The sequence below is a fragment of the Erpetoichthys calabaricus genome, chromosome 4 (genome assembly GCF_900747795.2).
Source record: "Erpetoichthys calabaricus chromosome 4, fErpCal1.3, whole genome shotgun sequence".
NCBI classification, from domain to species: Eukaryota; Metazoa; Chordata; class Cladistia; order Polypteriformes; family Polypteridae; genus Erpetoichthys; species Erpetoichthys calabaricus.
In genome coordinates, this window is record NC_041397.2 from 124,975,981 (window position 1) to 125,001,685 (window position 25,705).

The following is a 25,705-nucleotide window of genomic DNA, read 5'->3' on the forward strand; positions in this document are numbered from 1 at the left end:
TGGTGCCTCCTGCTAGTCCCAGATCTCCTAATGTTCAATGGAAATTACTCCTGGAACGGACAGTCTTGAACTCCATTTCTCTATATAAGAACTTGAGCTAAGAAGTAAAACTTTAAACATTCCAACTTCCAATCAAAGTAAGCTCCCTCAAGAAAACCTGAGTATGAAAAATAATGTAAATCTGCCAGAAAACTACACTCAGTAAAGTGTTAAAGGATAAGTGCTATATTTCTCAAGTTAAACTTATTTATTCACAATCATATCATATTTAAATAACTTCTATAAAAAGCCAACTTTCCCCATGGGGACAAATAATGAACTAATCTATCTATCTATCTATCTATCTATCTATCTATCTATCTATCTATCTATCTATCTATCTATCTATCTATCTATCTATCTATCTATCTATCTATCTATCTATCTATCTATCTATCTATCTCCCACATAAAACAGTGTTCTAAAGTGAAAAAAATCCCTAGAATGTTATTTTGTTTTAAAATAGAATTGATATGTCCTTTACAAGAGTTTTTCAAAGTGTGAGAGACATTACAAAACCAATATTTTAAAAAGGCTTACTGATCCCAATGTTGTTTTGATGCAGAAAGGCAATCCTTGAGGACCTTTGCTTGAACACAGCAATGAAATAGTGTCATCAGGATGTCGAGGTGTTCCTTTGTGCTGTGCAGGTAAGTAGAGGAGTTTCGAAAGATAAAGTAGAATGCAAATCTGAATAATCCATTTGTTCATTTTCAAACCTGCGTTATAAGGTACCCATGGACTCTCCTGACATCATTTGGTGCAAGGCACAAAACAGCCGTGAATGGTGCACTCATATAGTTCAATTATTAAACCATTTATTGCAACCATTATTTAGAAGGGTAGAGACAGACAAAAAGGAGGGATCAGAGCTACAGTGACTGTTGTGAGTCTGAATTTTTAACTCCCCTAATTCACTGATATTGGTTTTTGTGTGGATTTCATCAATTTGCCTTATTTTTTATTGTTATACTTTTGACTTTGGCAACATCTCTTTGCCATTTTGTGGTTTTCATGCTGTCGCCTCTATTTTGAGTAAATTAATTAAGCCTAATGCTGTATTCAAAAAATGAAGTAAAAAAGAAGACTCAAAAAGTCCTTAGCCTGGAAAACTCCTTTAGAAAACTAACTCGTAACACCAGAAACAGTGATTTATTTGGGGAATTCAAAATTTGGAACCAGGAGGAGCCTGTGGTTCTCCTTTTATACTTCATGAAATTGACATTGACAAGTTTTTTTGATTGAAAGATCAAGATATAAAATGTAGTCTGCAAGCCAGGCACTCTCTTTCGTGATGTTCCCTTGAGTGTTTTTCAAGGAGTTTACAGCTATTCCATCTTGTCTTTCTTTTGACATCTCTTTACAGAACTTGACAAATTCCTCTTTCATTCCACATTTTGCAGCTCATTTATAAACTTCAATCTCTTGGCTTTTTACACTTTTGAAGCTGCTTATAGATTTCACTTTTACCTTCTACCTTTGTTTTCTGACACTCCTTATAGCATTTCCTTGTTTTCTCAATTGCCATCTCATCATCAGGATTCCACTACCTTGTACTTATGTCCCAGTATTCCCTTTGGTGTTTACAACCAGACATTTTTTCATCGCTTCCCACTTGTCATTTACACATGATGCTTCTGAAACCTCATCCAGAATTGCTACCAAAGCTTCATCAAGTTTACTTCTCACACTCACCTCCGTCAACTTCCAGAACTTCAGTCTTGATACCTACCGTACTTCCTCTTACTTTTCTTCATGCCTTTAACTAAAATATGCCCTACAATCAAGAAATGCTGTGATATATAACATTCTCCAGAGAACCTTTAGATTTTTCTGCATACTCCAATCGACTCTAATCATCCCCAAAATGTCTATTGTGCTTGCTTACATTATTGGACTTAAATGTCACCCGGTCATTTTACTTCTTTTTAAACATGGAGTTGCACTCAACCAATTCCATCACTTTCTAAAATATTTCACTATCAATATTGCTGAATAAAATTATAGCCCTAATGGACAGTGTAGCCTTGGATCTTAAGGGGAGGATAACTTTGGATGTGCCATATGTGTGGCTTAAATCAGTCATACATACAGTAGAAGTTTGACCTGTCAAAAGTGGAAGAAATGCTGTAGTCACAGTATTTCGATAAAAATGATTACATCTGTCATTCTGGTTAGGTACCAAATACAACATTTAGTGACTAAAGCACCTGATCAGAGTTTCACATGCTGCCAAGTTTTAATTCTAGGGTCATTATGAATCTTCATGAGCCTTACTACACACAATATGGAGAGTGTATGTTTAGTAAACAGTACTGTTAGTGCCACTTTGGCATACTGAGAATCACTTTTGCAAAATAAGATCTGGGGCCTCATGTATAAACAGTGTGTACTGTATGCACAAAAATGTTGCATAAGCCCATTTTCATGCTCAAATCGCGATGTATAAAACCTAAACATGGAGTAAAGCCACGCACATTTTCACGGTAGCTCAAACCCTGCCGTACGCAAGATCTCTGCTCGCTTTTGCAAACTGGCTACACCCAGCATCAAAGCAGTGCTACTGTTCCAGTGTGGTTTCCCTTTCTTTTTCAGATCCACATCCCTGACGCTGCTTTATAAATAGACTGAAATTAACTGCATATTGTTTATTAGTTTAAGGCATCTGATTGTAATTAACTTGTAACAATATAATGGTCCACGGAATGGCCAAACTATCCCAAATACCATAGCTGCTTTAGCATTGTTACTCTCACTGCACCACTTGGAACAGCTGATTGGATAAAGAATTATTGGTATACAGAATTAAGCACAGGCTGTCTCAGCCATGCTGCCTATTTGAACTGCTCTCATCTGACAAACACTTCAGTGCCTTCCCTGTATGGACCTCGCAGTTCGGAAACAGTTTCATCCCAAGAACTATAAACGCACTCTATCAGTCCATCAACTGCTCCTTGTAGAACTGTTTGTACTTACAAGTACAATTACCTCACTGTAAACTTGCGATACAGTTATAATATTGCACAACCTGAGCCACTCTATAAAACGCGTATGATGATACATATGATAACTATATCATTTTTAAAATGAAATGCAGCAAAATATCTTTATTATATTATACAGATAAAACTTTAACTTTCTTTAAATAATCTATATTGTTAATAATTAAACATGTGAGGACATGGTGCCGTAGTGCTAGCAAGGAGCTGGCACTCCGTTCACAGATTGTTCCTGCCTCGCGCTGTATTCTTGCTGGGACTGGCGCGACACTGCGGAAAGACAGATGGATAGAATAATTAAACATGTACTACAAAGATATTTCAACGTTTCTTAAAAGTTTAGAAGAATCGGCATTCTAAGCTTACAGATGGCTTAACATCTATTACAGAGCTGATTGTGTGGCAATTGGTTACTTGGAGAAAGAAAAGGAAGGACAGGAATTGGAGGTTAGTACATTTGAAAGAGACAGTACTGCTGCAATAAATTATTTCATCGAAGGTTGTGCATGGCGCAGCAAGCACCTTGCGGTAGGCAGGAACAATCTGTGGACGAGGCGCCTTTTCGTCACTATAACTGCGCCACCGTGTTCCCATGTTTAATAACATGCTTTAACTCCAATCTTCATGAAAATGATATCACGTGTACATCTCAGTATTTTAATTATTCAGAGAGCTGTAATATTACAAATGTAATGGATTCTGTGTCCTGTCGGAGGAAGAGAAAGCTCATTTAAGAAGCAATTAGTGCACATAGAAGATCAAATACAAAACAAAGCATTTAATGTGCTACTTTAGTTATGATGGGATTTGAGAAACTAGTAAATTAAACGATTTTAAGATGAAGTTTATGATGTTCTATTTTAATGACAAAATAAACTATGTGATTAAAGTGGAAATTTAGAGATTAAAGTTGACATTTCGTGCTTTTTTCCCACTGTATGCCTTTTTTTTCTCTGTACCCTAATAAGCTTTCATATGACACTCAGACGGTGGGCTACGACTCACCTTTTCATGGAAACTTTGATATGTGACTACTTGTTTTTTATTTTGGGCACTGTGCGACTTTGTCAACTTGAGCTTTCGAGTTTCTCCGACACGCTATGTCACTCGATCAACTTCCTTTTGTTGATTATATCACAGTTAAACCAACAAATAGTAAGTTTTTCCTTGCCTCCACTTGGTATTCGCTGAAATTCTTCTATTTCCCCCCGTGCTTAGGCCATTGTCTTTTCACAGAAGGCTGCGCTTAAGGGCATTTATATTAATTTGCATATTCAAAGAGGCGTAATTCTGGGAGGAGTTGGGGCGGGACAGCAGGCGAGTGCATGTGCGTTACTTTTCACTCTGACCGGGATTTATGTAGCGGAAGAACGTGGAAGTTGACGTTCAAACAGATTTATGCATGTGGATTTTTTTTGTGCGTACATCATGTTATACTGTGAATTCTACGCACGGTGTTATACATGAGGCCCCTGGTGTTGGAGTGAAAAGATGTCATGGTTTATGTTTTTTCCCACCATTTTGAGGGATTCAATCAATGATATCACCACCATTGCGAAACGAAGATCCATCATTCATAAAAGAACACATTATTAGGGCACACATTACAATATCAGAGTTTCCTATAAGTTTCTTTTTAAGTCTGATTTGTGAATTGTCAAGTGTGTGCATTTTTTGTCAGTGAGAGAAGACAAGCCTTTTCAGCTGTGTTCTATTTCTTTTTACCCTGAAATGAAAAAGCAAGATGGAAAATGGATGCACTGGTTGAATGAATACTTGTTTTGACTACACTTCTTCTTCTTCATCTTTTCCCACTTCTATGTGGGGTTGATGTGCTTGATCAGCCTTCTACATACAGTTCAGTCCTGCACCCCCTTGCCAGTCAATCTCTTTTCCTTCTTCTTTTACTTTATCCATCCAACTACACGTTGACCTCCCTCACTTTATCTTCCCCTGTACTTCCATTTCCATGTACCTCTTATTGTCTCATTTCTTATTCTGTCCTTTTTTGTAACTCCACACATCTCAACATTCCCATTTCTGTCACATTAATTTCTTGTCCTGCACTCTCCTTACTGCCCATTTCTCAGCTCAAATGTCATTGCCAGTCTTACCACTGTCTTAAAAAAGTTACCTTTAACTGTTGCCTTAATTCTTTGAACACATAATACTCCTGATACCTTCTTCCAATTGTTTCTTTCACACTACATTTTATTAATTACTTTATTAATCCACATCCGCTTTGGCCTCCCTCATTTTATCTTCCCCTATATTTCCATTTCTATTACTCTTTTGCCCACATATTCATTGTCTCTCCTCATCTCATGTCCATACCACTTCAATCTACTTTCCTGCACTTTCTTAGATATGTGTCCCACTTTCTTTGTACTTCTGACTGTCTCATTTCTTATTCTGTCCTTTTTTTGTAACTCCACACATCCATCTCAACATTCCCATTTCTGTCACATTAATTTCTTCTCCTGCGCTCTCTTTACTGCCCATTTCTAAGCTCAAATGTCGTTGCCAGTCTTACCACTGTCTTAAAAATGTTACCTTTAATGTTTGCTTTAATTCTTTGAACACACAATGCTCCTGGCACCTTCTTCCAATTGTTTCATTCACACTACACTCAATGTGTTATCTTTGCATCTAATTTTCCATCTTGGGGTACCACTGATCATAGATATTTAAACTTATCCACTCTTTTCAATAGCTCTTCACTGCACGCTCATACATTTTTTCTACCTCTTATTGTCTCATTTCTTATTCTGTCCTCTTTTGTAACTCACCACATCCATTTCAACATTCTCATTTCAGCCACATCCACCTTCTTTTCCTGCGCTCCCATTACTGGACATGTCTTAGCTCCATATGTGATTGTTGGTCCTACAACTGTCTTAAAAACCTTACCTTTAATCTTCATCTTAATTCTTCAAACACACAATACTACTGATACCTTCTTCCAATTGTTTCATCCACACTACACTCAATGGGTTATCTCTGCATTGAATCCATCTCAGGCTACCACTGATTCTAGATATTTAAATTAAATTTGTCCATTCTTTTCAATATTTCTTCCTGGCGTCTAACTTCTGAATCCTGATCATCATTATCTCTCATATATTCTGTCTTCTTCCTGTTTATCTTCAATCTCTTACCTTCCAAAGCCCTTCTCCATTCTTCCAACTTCCTCTCCACTTTCTCTTTTCTGGTGCTACAAAACACAATGTCATCAGCAAATGCATGAACCAAGAGGACTGGTTCTTTTATCCCACGACTGGTCTCCTGTAAATGATATATTGCACAAGGTTTGTACAAAGAGAGCAATCATGATATTTGGAAAGTAAATGAGAATTTACACAATAGTAAACTCAATATGATGTGTTGCACTCATCAAAAGAAAAAAATGTGTGGCTATGCCATGCAAAATTATTATTCATATGAATTTATTTGTAGATATGAACATTACATTTTTTTTTCTTCAAGCTTCTATGGTGTGGAGTTTATTTACTTACACGTTCATGCTTTGAGTAGCTATATCGCCTTAAGAAGATATAATCGAAACAATACGGCATCAGCCTGTATGGTGTGAATTGGCTTGTTCAAGTTTAATGTTTTCATGTTCTTAGACTTCTCACGAGATGTTTTGGTCAATGCCTTTTCTATGAAATAAAAAGGTCTCTAGTTTAGCTTCTTGCTTGGCTGTGCCTCAGTAAACTATTCCATGTGTTATTACTCTCTGAGTGAGAAAAACGCCACCTGTTTTTCCTTCTAAATATGCCTCTTTTATCTTCGCTCATGACCTTCTCCCAGTTTTCCACATTAACATCAAAGTAATGCTTTTCAGGGTTTAGAATGTCTCGCCATGTGAAGAGGCAGTGCAGTAATTTTCAAATACACTGTTAAAGTCAACGTTTTATGGCTTATTTCACAGGGCAGGACAAGGCACTTAGTGGAGAAAGGGGAAACATCATACACGAAAACCCAGGAAAGCTCAGTGCATGGTTGTTTGAAGAGGATGCCTTCCTGAGTTTGAGTATACTGTACAGGATCGCTGTCGCCTGGACTATTAGTGGCCTTCTTTCTTTGAAGTCTATGATGAAAATCATCAGTTCCGTAGTAAATTCCAGGATTGCATTCTTTTTTCTGATGTGCCCCATGCTGTTGATATTGAACTGCACAGCTAGCAAAACAGAAAATGGAAATGTGCCAGAAACAGACCCTGAGAGATGTATGAGGCATCACTTTGTGGACACAATCAGCCATCCTCTGTACAAATGCAACTCTAAGGTGAGTTGTTTTGGTTTTTTTTTTTTTTTGGTTGTATATAACATGACTCCATATATTAATATTATGATGCCTTGGTCAATCATTTTTGCTTGCTTCCTCTTAATAGTATCCCTATCACATATACTATCATGCAGCATTGTGCTTTTAGTGAAACCTCTTTTGGTACAATTTTGCTTTTGTGTACTTTTTTGCATGTTGTGGAAATAACGGGGGCTGTACCGTTCCTGGAACCTGGACACAGACAGGCACAGAGACACAAATCCAAAAGCACATGCTTTTTTTCCTCGTGGGGCAGCTCTATTCCCCAGCTCCCCACTTCCGAACACAGTACACAATAAACAGCACACAATACTGCTCAGTTCCTTCTCTTCTTTCTTTCTCCTCTGCCTCTTTTTCTTTTCTTTGCCACCTCCACTCCTCTCCCAGCAAGTGTTGTCATTCCACCTCCCGACTCTGGCTCCTTGAACGGAGAGAGGTGGCCTCCTTTATAGTGCATCCGGTAGTGCTCCATTGCACTCTGATCCTGTTCCAGCAGCACTTCCGGATGTGACGGAAGTGCTGCAGTTCAGGGCTTCGGGACTGTCCAGGCTCCCCCGGTGGTGGCCATGGGCCCCAGCAGGGATGAGCTTCCAAGCTCCAAGCCTGTAGCCCCAGTGCAATCCAGGGGGTTTGCCCTCTCATGTTCCAGGGGAGATATTGCTGTGAACCTGTACTCTCCCCTGGTCCTTCCATCACAGGGTCGTCCCAGCCAGGCAAGGGCCCCGGTCATCCACCACAATGTACATGTATAAAGATTACTTCAGCTTGAAATGTAACTGTAGTTACAGATATAGTTTTCCTAGATAGTCAACACACAAACTAGCACCTGACCAAAGTAAAGCCGTCTTTATAAGGCATGATTCATGGCTTAGAGGAAAGGCGCTCAAAGTTTCTGATCTAATTTTCAAAGGGAGACAAGGGGCAAGTTTGGTTGTGGGTTGTTGGGTGTGTTGCCTAGTAGAATATTTTGTCTGTCTGTTAATTTGTTCTACAAAATCATCTTAAAATCTAAAAGTTCTATCAACCTGTAAACTAACAAATGCCTTATGTGTAAGTTTTAAAACCTTTTTTATTCAATAAAATACTCAGGCAACATCAAAACCCAGCCAATAGTATAACAAAACACTTGCACAGTCATTAAATGTTCTACTTTTAGCTGGCCTGCCAGGTCCAATGATATCTGCAGTGTGGAAATGTATTACTATCTGTGCTAACCATCTAAGATGTGTTGAAATCTCAGTAATCAATGTAGATCTCAGAGTCAATGTTTTCAGTGGACCATCTATTGGTATGTATTTTGTAATGCATGTAGTAATAAAATGTATAGCACTTGTCATTCCAACAGATGGCACATCAGAAAACATCCATCCATCCATCCATTTTCCAACCCGCTGAATCCGAACACAGGGTCACGGGGGTCTGCTGGAGCCAATCCCAGCCAACACAGGGCACAAGGCAGGAACCAATCCCAGGCAGGGTGCCAACCCACCGCAGGACACACACAAACACACCCACACACCAAGCACACACTAGGGCCAATTTAGAATCGCCAATCCACCTAACCTGCATGTCTTTGGACTGTGGGAGGAAACCAGAGCGCCTGGAGAAAACCCACGCAGACACGGGGAGAACATGCAAACTCCACGCAGGGAGGACCCGGGAAGCGAACCCAGGTCCCCAGATCTCCCAACTGCGAGGCAGCAGCGCTACCCACTGCACCACCGTGTCAGAAAACATTAGTAGTAATAAAATGCATTACTACAGATGTTTGCGATGTGCCATCTGTTGAAATAAAAACACAATGCCTTTTATTGCTACAAATATTTGTGATGCACCATCTGTTGGAATGACAGAGACATAGCAATCAGACAGACACACAGATACACAGACACTTTTCCTTTAATTAAGGTAGGTGTAATAGACAGATTTGCCTAAAAATGTTAGTTTTATCAGGCCACTTAATGCTGTAGCCATTGAAATACTAATTAAAGTCTTTAAAATCTGATTCATTTTTTTTGAGGTACACCTTGACATTTTACATAGTGACTCTCCTGTCATGTCATAAGCTGTATTTGGAACAGTGTGTAACTGGGTGGTGGGGCAGCTTGAAAGCATAAAAAAGTGCTTTAAAAAATGGTTAATTCAAATACAGTATGTAAAAATGACAAAAGCAGTATCAGGCATATATAAAGAATTTTACCTTGTCATTAGTGAGACAGAAAACTGTGAGCTATCAAGTGTGTCACTGACACACATAGAATTGTGGATGCAATCAGACTGATCAGAGATCAACTGGAGATCAGTACTACAGTATAAAAGAGCCCCTACAGACTGACTGTATATGTCAAGGTCTATGCTCAGCCGCAAAGGAGAAGCGATCTAACTGCTTGCACAAAAGAAAACCTCTGTTTGAGCATTGGCGAAAGTTTTAAGTGATGTGATATGGCATTTAACATAAGAGATTTGCACATACTGTATATAGTATCTATATATGTGCAGTAACTGACAATGAACAGGAATTTCCCTCATAAGATACACGAAATGGGTAAGTTCATTATTATTATAAACAGGTTTTAAATTCTGAACTGTTTGTCAGATATTCAAACATAGTATGAAATCTTGAGAAAGGGTTTTATAGAATGTACGCATTACTTCGGCGAGTAGTGCTGCCACCTCACATTCTTGATTTTAAGATGGTTGTCCATGTAGAGTACCCATATTCTCCCTGTTTTCCTCGACACATTCTCTTTTGTGCTGTTTAGGTGGTTTAGAGACTTTAATTTGGACCTAGTGGGCTTGGACTTGCATACCATCTTGGGCTGATTCCTGCCTTTTGCCTAGGGTTGCTGGGATTAATTGGAGTAAGCGGGTTTGAGAATATCATCTTAAATTGATTAACACTTACATATAATAGCTTAGTTTGTAGTTAAAGTAGCAAGATTCCCAGAGATCCAATATAGAGTTGGATGGGAAGGAGAATCTATTAGGTTGCTTGTAATGATTAATATGTGTAATTGCATCTAGACGTAACTGTGGAACTCTACACACATCAAGTCAACAATGGCAAAAATAAAAATTAGACCACCTCATAGTATGCATGTCAACACTCACAAATGTTACAACTTCATAATAAAAGTTGAAAAGTCAGAAAAGACACTTAAAGTGTCACTGCCACCTGTGCTACAGTTTAAATAAAAACAACTTAAAAATGTATTTTTTTAACTAGAAAAGGCTGGCAAGGACTTTCTTTGACTGAGCGGTATATGATTCACTTGATAGAAGGGCTGGTTTTCATTTATTGTTGACTATTGCAAATTGCACACCTTGGAGAAGAAGATCATGAATATTTATGGTGTATATTGATGGCAGAAGGTGCCTTGTGGGACAACAGAAAGGTTCCAGATGGCCAGTTTTGGCTCATGGACCACAGGTTGAGTGGTCTTGATGTTTAGAATAGTAAGTACAAAGAGCATTTCACAAAACTTACAATTAGTAATATAATTTAAAATCTTATATTTAGGTCATATTAAAAAATCCATGTATTTTAAAATTTTACTCCACCGCAGAAAGAGTTACATGTCTGTTATCAAGAAGAGAGCCAAGCCTCAGGGTGTAGTCCCAAATATCAGTTATTGTACTCTTTGTGTAAATCACTCGATGTTATGATTCACTGCTTTATAAACTGTTCCTGGTCTTTAGATTTTTTTTTTTTCTCTGAGAGCAGTTTATTTTTGAATTATGAGGAATTAGCTTTTACTTTAACTTCCCACCTTGATTTTAAGGCTTGCTATTTTATTTTTTTGATTATGTTTTAAAATATTTCAATGCCATTTTATGGGTCAGTTGCTATTGTTTGTCAGCCAATGCTAGAAGCACAATTCTGAAAGAGTCACAGCATGTGGTGGAATTTACATTGGCATCATGCATCTTTCATAGTCCAAGTCTGTGGAAGTTCTTTATAAAAAAAAAAAAAACTTACACTAGTGCACTTGTTGAATTCTCAGTTATTGGCAAGTCTTGGTACGCATTTTGACCTTGATATCTGTCTTTTGTTTTGGGCTTTGACACACAATCATTTAGTCTTTTTTGGTTATGACCCCCTGTTTTGTTTTTGAGGAATGGTAGACTCTGCTGACCTCTGCCTGCTAATTCTGCTTTGTGGTAGTACACTCACAAATTCTTCACAGGCAAGTCCACATGATTTTTTTTTCAAGCTCAAGATTTCCTGAATAATATTATGTATAAACATTTGTACATCTAGGCCTTTGGGATATTATCCCTATGCAGTACCTATGGTGCAAAATAGGAAGTCTTCTGGTGAACCCGATATTTGTCACGTCAAGAAAATATCACTCAGCAGGGAATATAACAGTAGGAGTAGTGGTCATAGTAGTAGTAGTAGCAGTAGCAGTAATGTCACGTATATCATTTAAAAGAAAAAAGAGAGATTGGGAGCATGGGCTGATAGTGTGTTGCATCACACACACCACACAACGAACCACCCAGACTGGGACCCGAGTGCAGTGGGTGACACCTCAGCACCACACTGGAACAGTGTGAGGTTTTTATGGTGGCTGGAGGGACAATCCTGCCACCAACCCCCAAGTTTTCCATGCAAGTTGGAGGACCTGCTTGAAGGGCTAGAAGCAAGTTAACGTTATACCCAGGACAAAGCAATTGCAGAATTAGGGCCTTGCTCAAGGGCCCAATGGAGCAGAGTCACTTCTGGTGTTTACAGGATTCGAACTGGCAACCTTCTGATTGCAGGCAAGGATCCCTAGTCTCAGAGCCACCACTCCGCCTAAGAGAAAAAAAAGGAAAAAAGCAACAGGTAATTATAGATCTTTTACATAGAATCAACAGGCAAAGAGAAAATGCCAAAGGGTACGTGAAAAAAATCTTCTGGGGAATCACTACTCTCTCAGTTTATGATGACCATGGATGAATGAGAAATGCCACAATGAAAGGTGCTTGCTGCTTTTGTAGGGATCTCTTAATTTTATGCAGCAGATTCAGTAAAGCAAGTCAGGCCTTGTGCTTCCTTTAGTTCATTTTCTTTCTTTCTTTCTTTCTTTCTTTCTTTCTTTCTTTCTTTCTTTCTTTCTTTCTTTCTTTCTTTCTTTCTTTCTTTCTTTCTTTCTTTCTTTCTTTCTTTCTTTCTTTCTTTCTTTAAACCTTTATGCCCCTGGTTGACTCACTGCCTGAATGACCAGAATTTCTTGGGTATTTGCAGGCAACCTAAGGAAAAGTGCTTTTCTACTATTGGACAATCTCAATGCACTGAGGACGAACGAATCCAATTTCACTGAAAAGTTAATTTAATTACATAATATTGCTATGATGTTTAACATTTAATTATCATAAATGGTGATGTCAATGCCAATAATTTGTGGTTGCAAAATAGTGCATATGATAGCATTCCTGACTGCAAGATAGAGGCATCACAGTTTTTAGTTCTATCTGTATCCTTTTTTGATCTTATCTATGCTTCATATTCAAAACTATTACACAGAAGTGTTTTTATCAATATGGTGTGAGTAATTGTTATGTTGTTCCAAATTGTTATAAAAAGTCTTAAACATTTATACAACTTACTTCTATCCAACTCTTCGGTGTTAAGATATGCATCTATATTATTTTATTTCATCAAAGCTTAAGATCATCTTTCGATTTCTTTTTCTGTCTTCTGTATCTGTAATGTTAACAGATTACATTACCAATGTCCCTTAAGAAATCAGAACCATCTCCATGTTTATCTGGGTTTGTACATTAACCGTCCCCCACAACTCCACCCACGTAGTAGTGAAATAGGACAGTGTGGAGGGTCCCTGCCCGGCTCCCCACTCCTGACGTCTTGCTTCCCCCTCCCCTTGGCCTGCAGCCTCTGTCTCGGATTAGGGTGAATATATTGCTCCTGCAAGCGAACTATCATTTTTAGAGCAATGAGAGAAGTCGCAAAATCAACTGGAATTTTCAAGCAAATTCTAGAAAAAAGCCAGATCTAAATCCGTTAAGTAATCCTCTCATCCGCTAGCTAAGTGGAAATAAGATATGACCCAAGGCTGACATGTGAGTGAGGAGGGCCCCACACCCCTCCACTTAGTCCACTGTGTGTCTTTCGGATTTGCAAAAATAAATTAGTATCGCAAGCGAACTATGATACATAGTGCAATGATAGAAGTCGCAAAATCAACCGGAATGTTCAAGCAAATTATAGAAAGAAACCAGATCTAAATCCGTTAAGTAGTTCTCTTGTGAAAAGCGGACAGACATACAGACAGACAGACCGATAGATGTTGGATTTTATATATAGAGAGATATCTTTCATTGTGCTTTATTAGCCCAAATGTCTGACGTGCCCTGCATTATTTAGCTGGAAGATTAAAATGATCACTGTAGTTCATAAGCACATCATTGGTATTCAATAAAGTTCTCTGCTGCATTATGTACAATCATGATAATGGTATTATCTGTTTCACAAGGAAAACTATATATATATATATATATATATATATATATATATATATATATATATATATATATATATGGGTGTGTGTGTATAGTCATGGCCAAAGGTTTTGAGAATGACACAAATATTAATTTTCACAAAGTTTGCTGCCTCAGTTTTTATGATGGTAATTTGCATATGCTCCAGAATGTTCTGAAGAGTGATCAGATGAATTGCAATTAATTGCAAAGTCCCTCTTTGACATGAAAATGAAATTAATCCCAAAAAAACCCTTTCCATTGGTGTTGTGAAGAACTTATGGTCAATCTTCAAGAGGTGGGTGGACAAACAAAAACCCACAAATTCTGACAAACTCCAAGCATTGATTATGCAAGAATGGACTGCCATCAGTCAGGATTTGGCCCAGTAGTTGATTGACAGCCTTCCAGGATGAATTGCAGAGGTCTTGAAAAAGAAGGACCAACACTGCAAATATTGACTCTTTGCATAAACATAATGTAATTGTCAATAAAAGCCTTTGAAACTTTTGAAATACTTGTAATTATACTTCAGTATACCATAGAAACATCTGATAAAAAGAGCTAAAAAACACTGCAGCAGCAAACTTTGTGAACACCAAAACTTGGGTCATTCTCAGAACTTTTGGCCATGACTGTGTGTCTGTATAGAAAACATAATATTATATTCTTAAACTCAAATGAGAGTGTTTTTAGTTGGAGCTCCCTTTAAAGTACTATATGTATTTTAGAATGGGGGAGGAAAACCAGAGCAGACACAGGAAGAACTCACAAACTCCACACAGGCAATAACTGAGATGGATCCATACTAATGGAGTAATTGGAGTAACTTCATGAAATCTTCACCGCAGATAGTTTCAACTAAAGTATTCCTGCAACATTTCTTTATTTCTTATTTGTTTAAAGTGATGCATTATATTTCTGTGCATGTGCATCAGATGTCCTGTCCAGAGCTGCTCTGCATCTTGAGGCTGATATTGCTGATACTGATGCCTGTCACCCCCTGAATGGGATTATACACGATCAGTATATGCATGGATGGAGGTACAGTAGGATTCTTATTTTATATATTGTGTATCTGTGCATTTTAACATCTCATTCAGTGTGTTTACATGCTCACACACAATCAAGTTAAGGTGAATAACTAGGTTAAGACAGAGACCTGGTTTCTTAAAAATATGTGTTTACATGTACGATTAATCTTCTGAAGTTCTCCTTTGTCGAAATGCTCTGACATCTGTTAACTGCGCAAACAAAGACGTAAACCTCATCATCCACCACCATGAATTTGAGAACAAGCATAATGCCTGTGATAATTTCCTTGATTAGTCAAACTGACGCTTTATTAACAAGTTTATGTTCCTGGATTCCACACAGCTCACCATTTTCTGCTTGGCTGTGCGATTGTGCCCTTCAAAAGATTCAGCATTTGTGTTTCAGTGTTAATAATAATGCAAGTATTTTTACTTCAGTAAGTATTGTGTTAGGTCACTCGTTACTTAAGTAATCAGACTGCGTAACACACCTTACTTTAAACATGTTACTCCACTGCTCTCAAGATTGTGTTGCTGAGTTTAACAGTGGTTCAGCTCATCAACATACATTTAGTGTTTTCTGAAATATTGACACAGAATATTTCAGCCTGGGGAAGAAATATTGAGATTGTCCAAACATTTGCCTCTGGAAATTTATTTTGTGGATACTTCTACCCATTGCTGGTGAAAGCGTATGTGAAGCAAATGTATGCACTTTCTGACAGAGTGCAACAGACAGAGTACCAAATCCTTAACAGTAACCCGGTAAAGGGTTTACATGGCCACATCATTGGACCATTCATTCAGAAATCTACTTCTGTTAATCAGATTTCTCAGAGCCCCGTAACCCTATTTCTCTGATTAGAATAAAGGTTTACATGGCAATTTAGAAATCAGGGTTCTGTGTTTAATCAGGTTATTAAAGTGCATGTAAACATGCTATTAGATTAAATGTTGGCAAGTGCAGAAATACTGTAATTGGGTAGCGCAGTAACTTAAGGGGTCTTGTAGCTTTTGGACTCAGTTCCTAGTTTAGTCACCATTTCTGTAGAGTTATCAGGTTCTCTTCATGACTGTGGATAACTCATTTTCCTCCTTCATCAGAAAAACATTTCAGTAAATTGATCTCTTAATTGGCTTGATGTGAGTACCGATTTATGTATACACGTACCTTGATACACATTGGCTTTCTGTAAACAGTTGCTTTCTACATTTTAACCACTGTTTCTGGGATAAATTCAATTTCATCCAAACCAATAATAAATTAAGTGGATACAAGCAATGGATGGATGAGCAGAAAATACTATTTTTGTTACTGCAAAGAAACATATTGTTTAAATCTAGAATGACTTAATCTCCATTTAATGGAATTAAAACCAACTAACTAAACAGAAGCCCCACTCAATCTAACTGTGATTTTAAGGTTAGAAGTCTGGAACTCGTTACAGAATGTTTCCTAATACCAAGATGTTTCTACCAGATGGAAATTGTTGAAAAGCTTTTGTGTATATTTGAATTCCTGAAAAATCAAGCTGTTTTGGAGCTATTTCCTCACCTCATTCATTCTCGCTGTTAAGAAGTATCATTGGAGAGCAGCAACTTCCTCCTAGTCCTCTTATATAACTTTGGCTGTAAAGCACACACTGTTCTGTTGTTTGAATCTGTTTTAGCAATACTGGAGAGACCTTGGCAGTTGGGAAATTGCTTATATCTTGCTAACGTTATTTCTACACGTGGAGTTACAAGAATGTGCCTTATTCCTTCACAAGTTATGCTACCTTGAAACTCTCCTTCCAACTGTATCCTTTTGGTGAAGTTACTAAAAAATAAGTACAGCCCAAGTACTATTAGGCTTATTGTTACTCTCTTGTTATTTAGCAGATGTCTTTACCCAAGGTGACTTATAAAGATCAATTTACAATAAGTAATTAGAAAGAATAAAGATCTTTCTAATAGAAAACAAAATTTAAAGTAGTGCGCAAAGACGCTTAGTATTGCTATTAGACCAAAGTGATGAAAACTAGAAATCTAGCAAAATGCTAACAGTTGATTGGATCAGACCAAGTAGCCATACTTCATTATGGTTTCACACTTGACTGCTCAGTGATTAAGCTTTACATATTCCTCTGCCACGCCTAAAAAGCAAAAAAAATTATATTTGCTGTATTTATGCCACACAAAGAGAAATTACAAAGCCACACAGGCACACAGCCAGAAACATGCAGACTCAAAACCAGGAAATCAGTCAAACCAGGACATCAAATGAAATTGCTAACCAGAAATCAAAGCATAACAAGAAAGACAAAGTCAAACTCTTAATTCTGCGCTGTGTTTTTAGTAAAAAATTGTTCTGTATTTTATTCAAAATCTTGACATGCAATGCTGACTTTTAAACTGCCATAGTGATGATGTTAAACAATGTGATTTCTACTAGTATCTTCAGGTTGAACAGCTCAAAAAATAGACATAAAATAATCACAACTATTGTTAATCCTAAGCAAAAGTATGCATTTGAATAAAGCCAAGGCTGAGCAGGTCTGTATATACTTATATATTAATATATGTATGAATTTTATACATTACAGGCCATGAAATTAACAGCTAGTGAGACCTATAACCTGCCAACCAAGGAAGTGCATATATGGCTCACAGTGATTTGCTTTTGGCGCTGAGCTGAACTGCATGATATGGATACACATACTTTTATGTGGCAGGTATTTTAAAAACTTTTCAGTTGTTGCAGCCAGCATTTCACTCTTTTCTTGTTGTGTCTACAGAATCTGATTTTTGTGCTCAAACTATTTCATAACAAGGAAAGTTATGAAGAATTAGGCAACATGCAGCTGGAGGAATTTTAGATATATTGTTGCATCAGCCAGGGATGAGTTCCATTGTGCAAATGAGCATCTTCAAAGCTAGCGGCAGGCCACCTATAAACACAGGAAGTCTGCAATATTACAAACAGAATTCCATCTAGTTTTATCCTTTAAAGAGACAAGTAACAAGCAAAAGATCCATTCTGGCACTCAGTGCCAGCGCTACAGTATTGTTGTTAGGATTAATTTTTTTATGACTACCAACAGCATCGGTTTTTTTTTCAAATGTGACCAGCTACAGCATTTCCTTTAGTGTCTAAAAATTTTATTGTGAACTTGGGTGCTTCACCATTTTCTCTTCTATGTATGCTTGAAAATAGTGACAGTCAATAAAACCACACCTGCTTGGTTAGCCAGGGAATGGAAATCTTCTTCCAATTTTTTGTATGCTTTGTTCTGTGCTTCCTAGTGGTATTGGCATTGAACCAATGTAGGACAGATTTGTAGGGAAACTCCTATCTTCTGCCCCTATGCAGTACATGATAGTCACTTATTTCAGCCTTCCTTAACATTCACTCTGATGAAGTTACTAGGCACCATGACATGCTGAGATCTCTATATTATTAAATGTATTTTCCTCATTTGAACGATTATACTTCATATGTAATCTTCCAGCGATACACTCTTTTCTGTTTTTACAAATTAGGAACTTTGTTAAATGCAACCTATGCAACTTGCCTTGTTTTTCATCTGTACTCCTGAGGTGAGACTGGCCAGACTGCATAAAGACAGAGATTTTAAGGAATTTAAACTTTGATGATATCAAGAAACACTGGGTAAGTAATCTATCAATGAGTTTCAGAAAGGAATAGAATTCAGCTCTTTTCAAAGTACATTCTAGTTCAAAACAGCAAGCTTAAGTTGCCATAATGCAACTTCACTGATCACACATATCTCATCTAAAATTATATGAAATATACTCTGGGAATGCTCCAAGCTGTGATCAATGTCATCACGTGCCTGCATGACTAGGTCACATATTTTGGGAATGCCCTACAGCTAAGCCATATTTGTATATCACTAAAATAGCCTTGTATGTAAAGTCACATTGAAAGCCTTAACAGCCTTAATATCTGATGAGATTAAAAGGTGCCTTGAAAAATTTGTTGTGATATCCTCTATCACAAAATTTATAATATTACAAATACTTATTTTATTTAAAGGGGAGAATCCCAAGCTACCATAGATAGATAGATAGATAGATAGATACCTTTCTATTTGTCCTTTTGGGGGGGGTGTGATTTGAATTTCTACAGAAGCTCAATAAACACATAATTTAATTAATAAATATTACGTTTTATGACATTGTGTTTTTCACTGGAGGCTCTGCCCCGTTTATAATAAACAACAGCCCGTCTAAAATACACACCTGTGTATGACTACAATGTAAGAAAACTATTATCTATAACTCAGTGGGAAAGCAATGTTTTAAATTTATTTCAAATCACAAAAAAAATCATTCTGTTTACAATGATCTGGGGCCTCATGTATAAACGGTGCATACGCACAAAAATGTTGCGCAAGAACATTTCCACTTTCTAATCGCGATGTATAAAACCTAAACTTAGCATAAAGCCACGCACTTTTCCACGGTAGCTCATACCCTGTTGTATGCAAGTTCTCTGCATGGTTTTGCAGACTGGCGGCACCCAGCATCAAAGCAGTGCTACTGTTTCTGTATGGTTATCCTTTCTTTTTTTCAGATCCACATCCCTGACGCGGCTTTATAAATACACTGAAATTAACCGCATATTGTTTATTAGTTTAATGCATCTGATTGTAATTAACCTGTAACAATAGAATGGTCCACAGAATGGCCAAACTATTCCAAATACCATAGCTGCTTTAGCGTTGTTACTCTCACTGCACCTCGGATCCCACATCGGATCTTCTTTTTCCATATTACTCTCACTGCACCACTCAGAGTATTTATATCACTGTATCTGAGTGTGAATCACAGCTGTACAGCAGCTGATCGGAAAGAGAATTATCGGTATACAGCATCTCGCACACGCTGGCTCAGCCGTGCTGTCTATTGAACTGCTCTGATATGACAAACGCTTCAGAGCCTTTCCTGTACAGACCTTGCAGTTCAGAAACAGTTTCATCCCAAGAACTCTAAACGCACTCAATCAGTCCATCAAGTGCTCCTTGTAGAACTGTTTGTACTTATAAGTACAATTACCTCACTGTAAACTTGCGATACAGTTATAATATTGCACAACCTGAGCCACTTTATAAAGCACGTATTTACATATGATGACGATATAATTTTTAAGATGAAATGCAGCAAAATATGTTTACTATATTATACAGATAAAACTTTAACTACACGGTGCCGCAGTGCTAGCGACCCGCTGGTGTTCCGTTCACGGATTGTTCCTGCCTCACGCTGTATTCTTGCTGGTGCTGACGCGACACTGGAAGGATAGATGGATAGAAAAATTAAACATGTACTATGAAGATATTTCGATGTTCCTTAAAAGTTTTGAAGAATCAGCATTCTAAGCTTACAGATGGCTTAACGTCAATTACAGAGCTGATTGTGTGGCGATTGGGTATTTGGAGAAAGAAAAGTAAGGACAGGAATTGGGGGTTAGTACGTTTGAAGGAGACAGTACTGCTACAATAAAGTATTTCATCGAAGGTCGCGCATGGCGCAGCAAGCATCTTGCGTGAGACATGAACAATCACTTCGCCACCATGTTCCCATGTTTAATAACATGCTTTAACTCCTATCATCATGAAAATGATATCAAGTATACATCTCAGTATTTTAATTACTCAGAGAGGTGTAATATCACGAACGTAATGGATTCTGTGTCCTGTCGGAGGAAGAGAAAGCCCGGAAGCACATAGTGATTCACACACATAGAGCACATAGAACATCAAATACAAAACAAAGCATTTAACGTGCTACTTTAGTTACAATGGGATTGAGAAACTAGTAAATTAAACAATCTTAAGATGAAGTTTATGATGTTCTACTTTAATGACAAAATAAACTACGTGATTAAAGTGGAAATTTAGAGATTAAAGTTGACATTTCGTGCTTTTTTTCCCACTGTGTGCCTTTTTTTTTCTCTGTACCCTAATAAGTTTTCATATGACACTCAGACAGTGGGCTATGTCTCGCCTTTTCACGGTGACTTTGATATGTGATAACTTCTTTTTTATTTTGGGCACTGTGCGACTTTGTGAACGTGAGCTTTCGAGTTTTTCCGACATGCTATGTCACTCGATCAACTTCCTTTTGTTGTTTATACCACTGCTTAAACCAACAAATAGTAAGTTTTCCCTTGCCTTCACTTGGTACTCGCTGAAATTCTTCTGTTTTCCCTCTTGCTTTTGCCATTGCCTTTTCACAGAAGGCTGAGCTTAAGGGCTATTTATATTGATTTGCATATTCAAAGAGGCGTAATTCTGGGAGGAGTTGGGCCGGGACAGCAGGCGCGTGCACGTGCATTACTTTTCACGCTGACCGGGATTTATGTAGTGGAAGAACGTGGAAGTTGGCGAACACACAGATTTATGCATCTGGATTTTTTTTGTGTGTAAGCACATTTCTGCTTTTGTGCTTACGTCATGTTATAGTGCAAATTATACGCACAGAGTTATTCATGAGGCCCCAGTTCCAATTCTTTTAGAACTTGGCTGGAGTTCATGAGTGTAATTCTAAAGCAAACATTCTGGGCCTGTTTTAAGTCTTTTTATTTTACATCTCTTACAAAGAACTACTTTAAATGGGACTCTCTAGTCTCATTGTTACAGTAGGTGGGGGGTAGATTGCCGGATGTTATGGATTGTCTTCGAAGCATACTGCAGTATTATACTTGCTATGTTATTTTCATTTATTTGATTACGTTATGCTCCGCTTTTATGTTTTGCTTCCAAGTAAAAGGAGTCAAAAATGACAGCCTTATGTTGTACTTGTAATATACAAAGGGCAATTAGCAAATAGCTATACTATTTATGGATCGTGGTGAAAAGGAGCTGAGCCACAAGGCGAAGCTCTCAATTTACCAGTCGATCTATATTCCTACCCTCACCTATGGTCATGAGCTATGGGTAGTGACCGAAAGAACGAGATCGCGAATACAAGCGGCTGAAATGAGTTTCCTCCGCAGGGTGTCTGGGCTTTCCCTTAAAGATAGGGTGAGAAGCTCAGTCATCCGGGAGGGGCTCAGAGTAGAGCCGCTGCTCCTCCGCATCGAGAGGAGTCAGATGAGGTGGCTCGGGCATCTGATCAGGATGCCTCCTGGACGCCTCCCTGGTGAGGTGTTCCAGGCACGTCCAACCGGGAGGAGGCCCCGGGGAAGACCCAGGACATGCTGGAGGGACTATGTCTCTCGACTGGCCTGGGAACGCCTTGGGATTCTCCCGGAAGAGCTAGAAGAAGTGGCCGGGGAGAGGGAAGTCTGGGCATCTCTGCTCAAGCTGCTGCCCCCGCGACCCGACCTCGGATAAGCAGGAGACAATGGATGGATGGATGGATGGATTTATTCAAATTCAGATCAGAGTTCTTAGTATGTGAATATCTATAAAGTGGCAAGCTTTAATCACAGAAGAAAGTTACCATGAACAAATAGAAAATGTAAAGCTGAAATCAATCAATTAGTACAGAAGAATCTATAAAACGACAAATATATAATTGCACTAGTCATGAAGTAAATATACATATAAACATACAGTACAGTATATATTTTATCTTTTATAAAAAAAGAAACCGATTTTACAAAAGAAAAAAAATGCATACAAAAACCAAAACCCAATTGGCAACTAATAAATAATTACAATGAGAAACCTGTAAAAGTTAAATAAATCCACAATTAACATATAATTTATATGAGGTTTCAATAAATTGATAATATGAAAACCTCTATTAAATTCTCATGTGAACTTACCACAAAGATTACAGTAGTTGAAAAATGGAAACAATCGAAAGATTACAAGAGCCGGTAAACATACTAAAGAATACAGTATAATAGTCATCCAAAAAATATTAAAAAGAGGGGTAAAAAAAAACAAAGTGTCCAAAAGTAGATACAAAATGAAAAACAGTGTGAGCCCACTAAGTGAACCGATCAGTCCTAGGTTTATACCAAAAATATCATAAAGGCCTAGAAAAGCATGTATGTAGCATTTGAGGAATTACTGGGAGTTGTTTCACTGGATTCCTGACCCTTCCTCATGATACAATACATGTTGGCCAACACATAAACATCAAGTTACTTTTAAGCTTAAGGAAGTGTTCTTCAAAGTCTACAAAAGTTGGTGACGTGTTTCTCTCAGCTTCCACGTTCCATTCTGAAGTAATGAGAGGCACCTACACTGTCACTGCCACCATCTTCTTTCTGACATCCTCTGTAATATTTCCCAGCCTGATAGGGAGAACACAAATCATAACACCCATCCATCCATCCATCCACTTTCCAACCCGCTGAATCCGAACACAGGGTCATGGGGGTCTGCTGGAGCCAATCCCAGCCAACACAGGGCACAAGGCAGGAACCAATCCCGGGCAGGGTGCCAACCCACCGCAGGAAGCACACAAACACACCCACACACCAAGCACACACTAGGGCCATTTTAGAATCGCCAATCCACCTAACCTGCATGTCTTTGGACTGTGGGAGGAAACCGGAGCGCCCGGAGGAAACCCACGCAGACAGGGGGAGAACATGCAAACTCCACGCAGGGAGGACCTGGGAAGCGAACCCAGGTCTCCTAACTGTGATATCTTCTTCAGAAACACATCTGTGCCAGCATTGCTAGGTAATATCTGGGAGTGAGATATTCTAAACATATCTCTCAACTATACCTCTGTAGCTGCAGCTGCCTCCCCCTCTGCAAACCTGGTGTTCACAGACAAGGATATGCACAAAAAGTTCACAATGTTCCTCCAGCAAGCTTATCAATGCTACATGCTGAAGGTCACAATTGGGGAGTAGGAGGTTACTGTTTTTCTCAGTATTTTTCCATGTCACATGCTTGCAAACCACTTTTATACCAGACTCCAGTCTGTACAGAATTTATAATTCTTTATTAGTTATAGGAGCCAAATTCACACTGATAACTACTGATAGTGATGAAAGAGAAAGAATAAACATTCAATTAACTAACCAAATGTATAAACTCATTTGCTAGCAAAATATAGATTAACAAGAACGAAAAATATACAATTAAAAATATACAATTAAAATTCTTTGATAAAATTAAAAAGATATAGGGAATGATAATCTAAGTAAACCCAAAGTTCCTTAGGTCCATCTGAGCTGCAGGAAAGCATAACACTGCAAGTCTCTGTCCAGTGTGATTTGATTTTGTATTGCTTTCCTCTGTGACCTTTACCTTCAGTTTTCAAAATATCAGTGCCTCCTATAATCAATATACAGTAGCCTACTTAGCATTATGTTCACCACAGGACAAACATGAAAAAATCCTTCATCAAGAAAAACTATTATTATGTGTAACAGAAACATGTAAATATTAAAATATCAACATAAATACCCTAGGAAAGGTACGACCAGGGCCGTCTTAACTCATAGGCATGGTGGGCAGTTGCCCGCAGGCCCCATGAGCATAGGGGCCCCTTGCTAATCTATCTATGTTGTGACTTGCTGAGTGGTTGTGTAGGTAGGGTCCCTAGTGCCCTGCTTTGCCCGTGGGCCTATAATGCTGTTAAGACAGCCCTGGGTATGACTAGTGCCCACTGCTGTAAATATGCTTCATTTGACATGTTTTGACCCTTATGTCACAATAGAAGCCTGTTTCTTTGCGCCGTTTACTTATATTTATTCTGTTGCTTGCACATGAGAGGGTACAATGTCAGCGCCTGTTCCGCAAAATTGACACACCCGTTGTGTTATTGTAGGCTACCACAGTACAAGGCTTAGTGACTTCCACATTTCCTCTGAAACAAACATTTAACAGTTGCCATGTTATGAACTTTGCTTAGGTGTGTAATATCTTGCTTGTCCTTGCGCTTGAATGCATTTTTTTTGCCTTTTTGTCATGGGGCTACTGTTGCACTACAGTGAATCTTCATGCAACCCAATCAATCGGGTGTATCATGGTGGTTCAGTTGTAAAGTGCCATATTGTGCATCAACTTCATTATCATCGGTTTCAATAATGCATCACTTTCACTATCCTGTCAATGTCTCATGATCGTCATCACAACTGCTCGATTTGAGCAATACTGTAGTTCATTTCATTTTAAAACTACCATTACTGCGTTTCATTTGCCATTGTGTTTTTCATTGCAGGCTCCACCCAGTTCATGAATATTGATGAGATACCATAGAGTTGCCATGAAGTAGCAGAATGCATAGAAATATAGAAGATTTTTTTTTTACTGCATGATGTTATTTTATCAACTAGTTGGCAGCAGAATACTGTCCTGAGCATTATTTGGGTTTAACACTATAAAGCATTTCATTACCCATCATCCAAGCCTGACTCAGGCTTAACTGTAATTGCCTAGAATTTTGAACCCAAGTTACGATCGGACTTAAACTTCAAGGAGGTTAACTCTTAGCTTGAACAGTGGCCACTGAAAAGGAAAATGCAATTAAACCATTAAGGGTTTACTTTAAGAGCTTTAAAACACATTAATTTTTAAAAGCCAGATCAAGCCAAATCACACATTAAGACATATTCAAAACCTAGCTGTAGCTTGTATATATTTCTAAATACTTTTCTCATAGCCCCATAGTCTTGAGGTAGAAGACGTGCATATTTAGGGACATATCACTAAAAACCTTTTATTGACTTCATGGATTTTCAACATTATCCCTCTGTCTGTGTGAGGCTTTCACATTTATTCTGGATTCCTTTCACATTCTAAACACGTATGTTAGGTTAATTGTGAGCTGTTTTGAACACCTTGGAGATTTCTTGTGCTCATGATAGTTTGTGGAGTGAAAATATAATAGGAGATG

The 25,705-nt window shown here is 38.1% G+C and overlaps 1 protein-coding gene across 1 annotated transcript in view; it reads left to right on the forward strand.

The window, feature by feature from the left end:
* Positions 1-25,705, forward strand: part of ndp (norrin cystine knot growth factor NDP) — an 85,483-nt gene that overhangs the window by 34,381 nt on the left and 25,397 nt on the right. Inside the window, exons 2-3 of the mRNA XM_028799761.2 lie at positions 605-689; positions 6,973-7,328. Coding sequence (XP_028655594.1) covers positions 7,134-7,328 — 195 coding nt within the window. The 5' untranslated portion in view covers positions 605-689; positions 6,973-7,133. The remainder of the gene's footprint in view (positions 1-604; positions 690-6,972; positions 7,329-25,705) is intronic.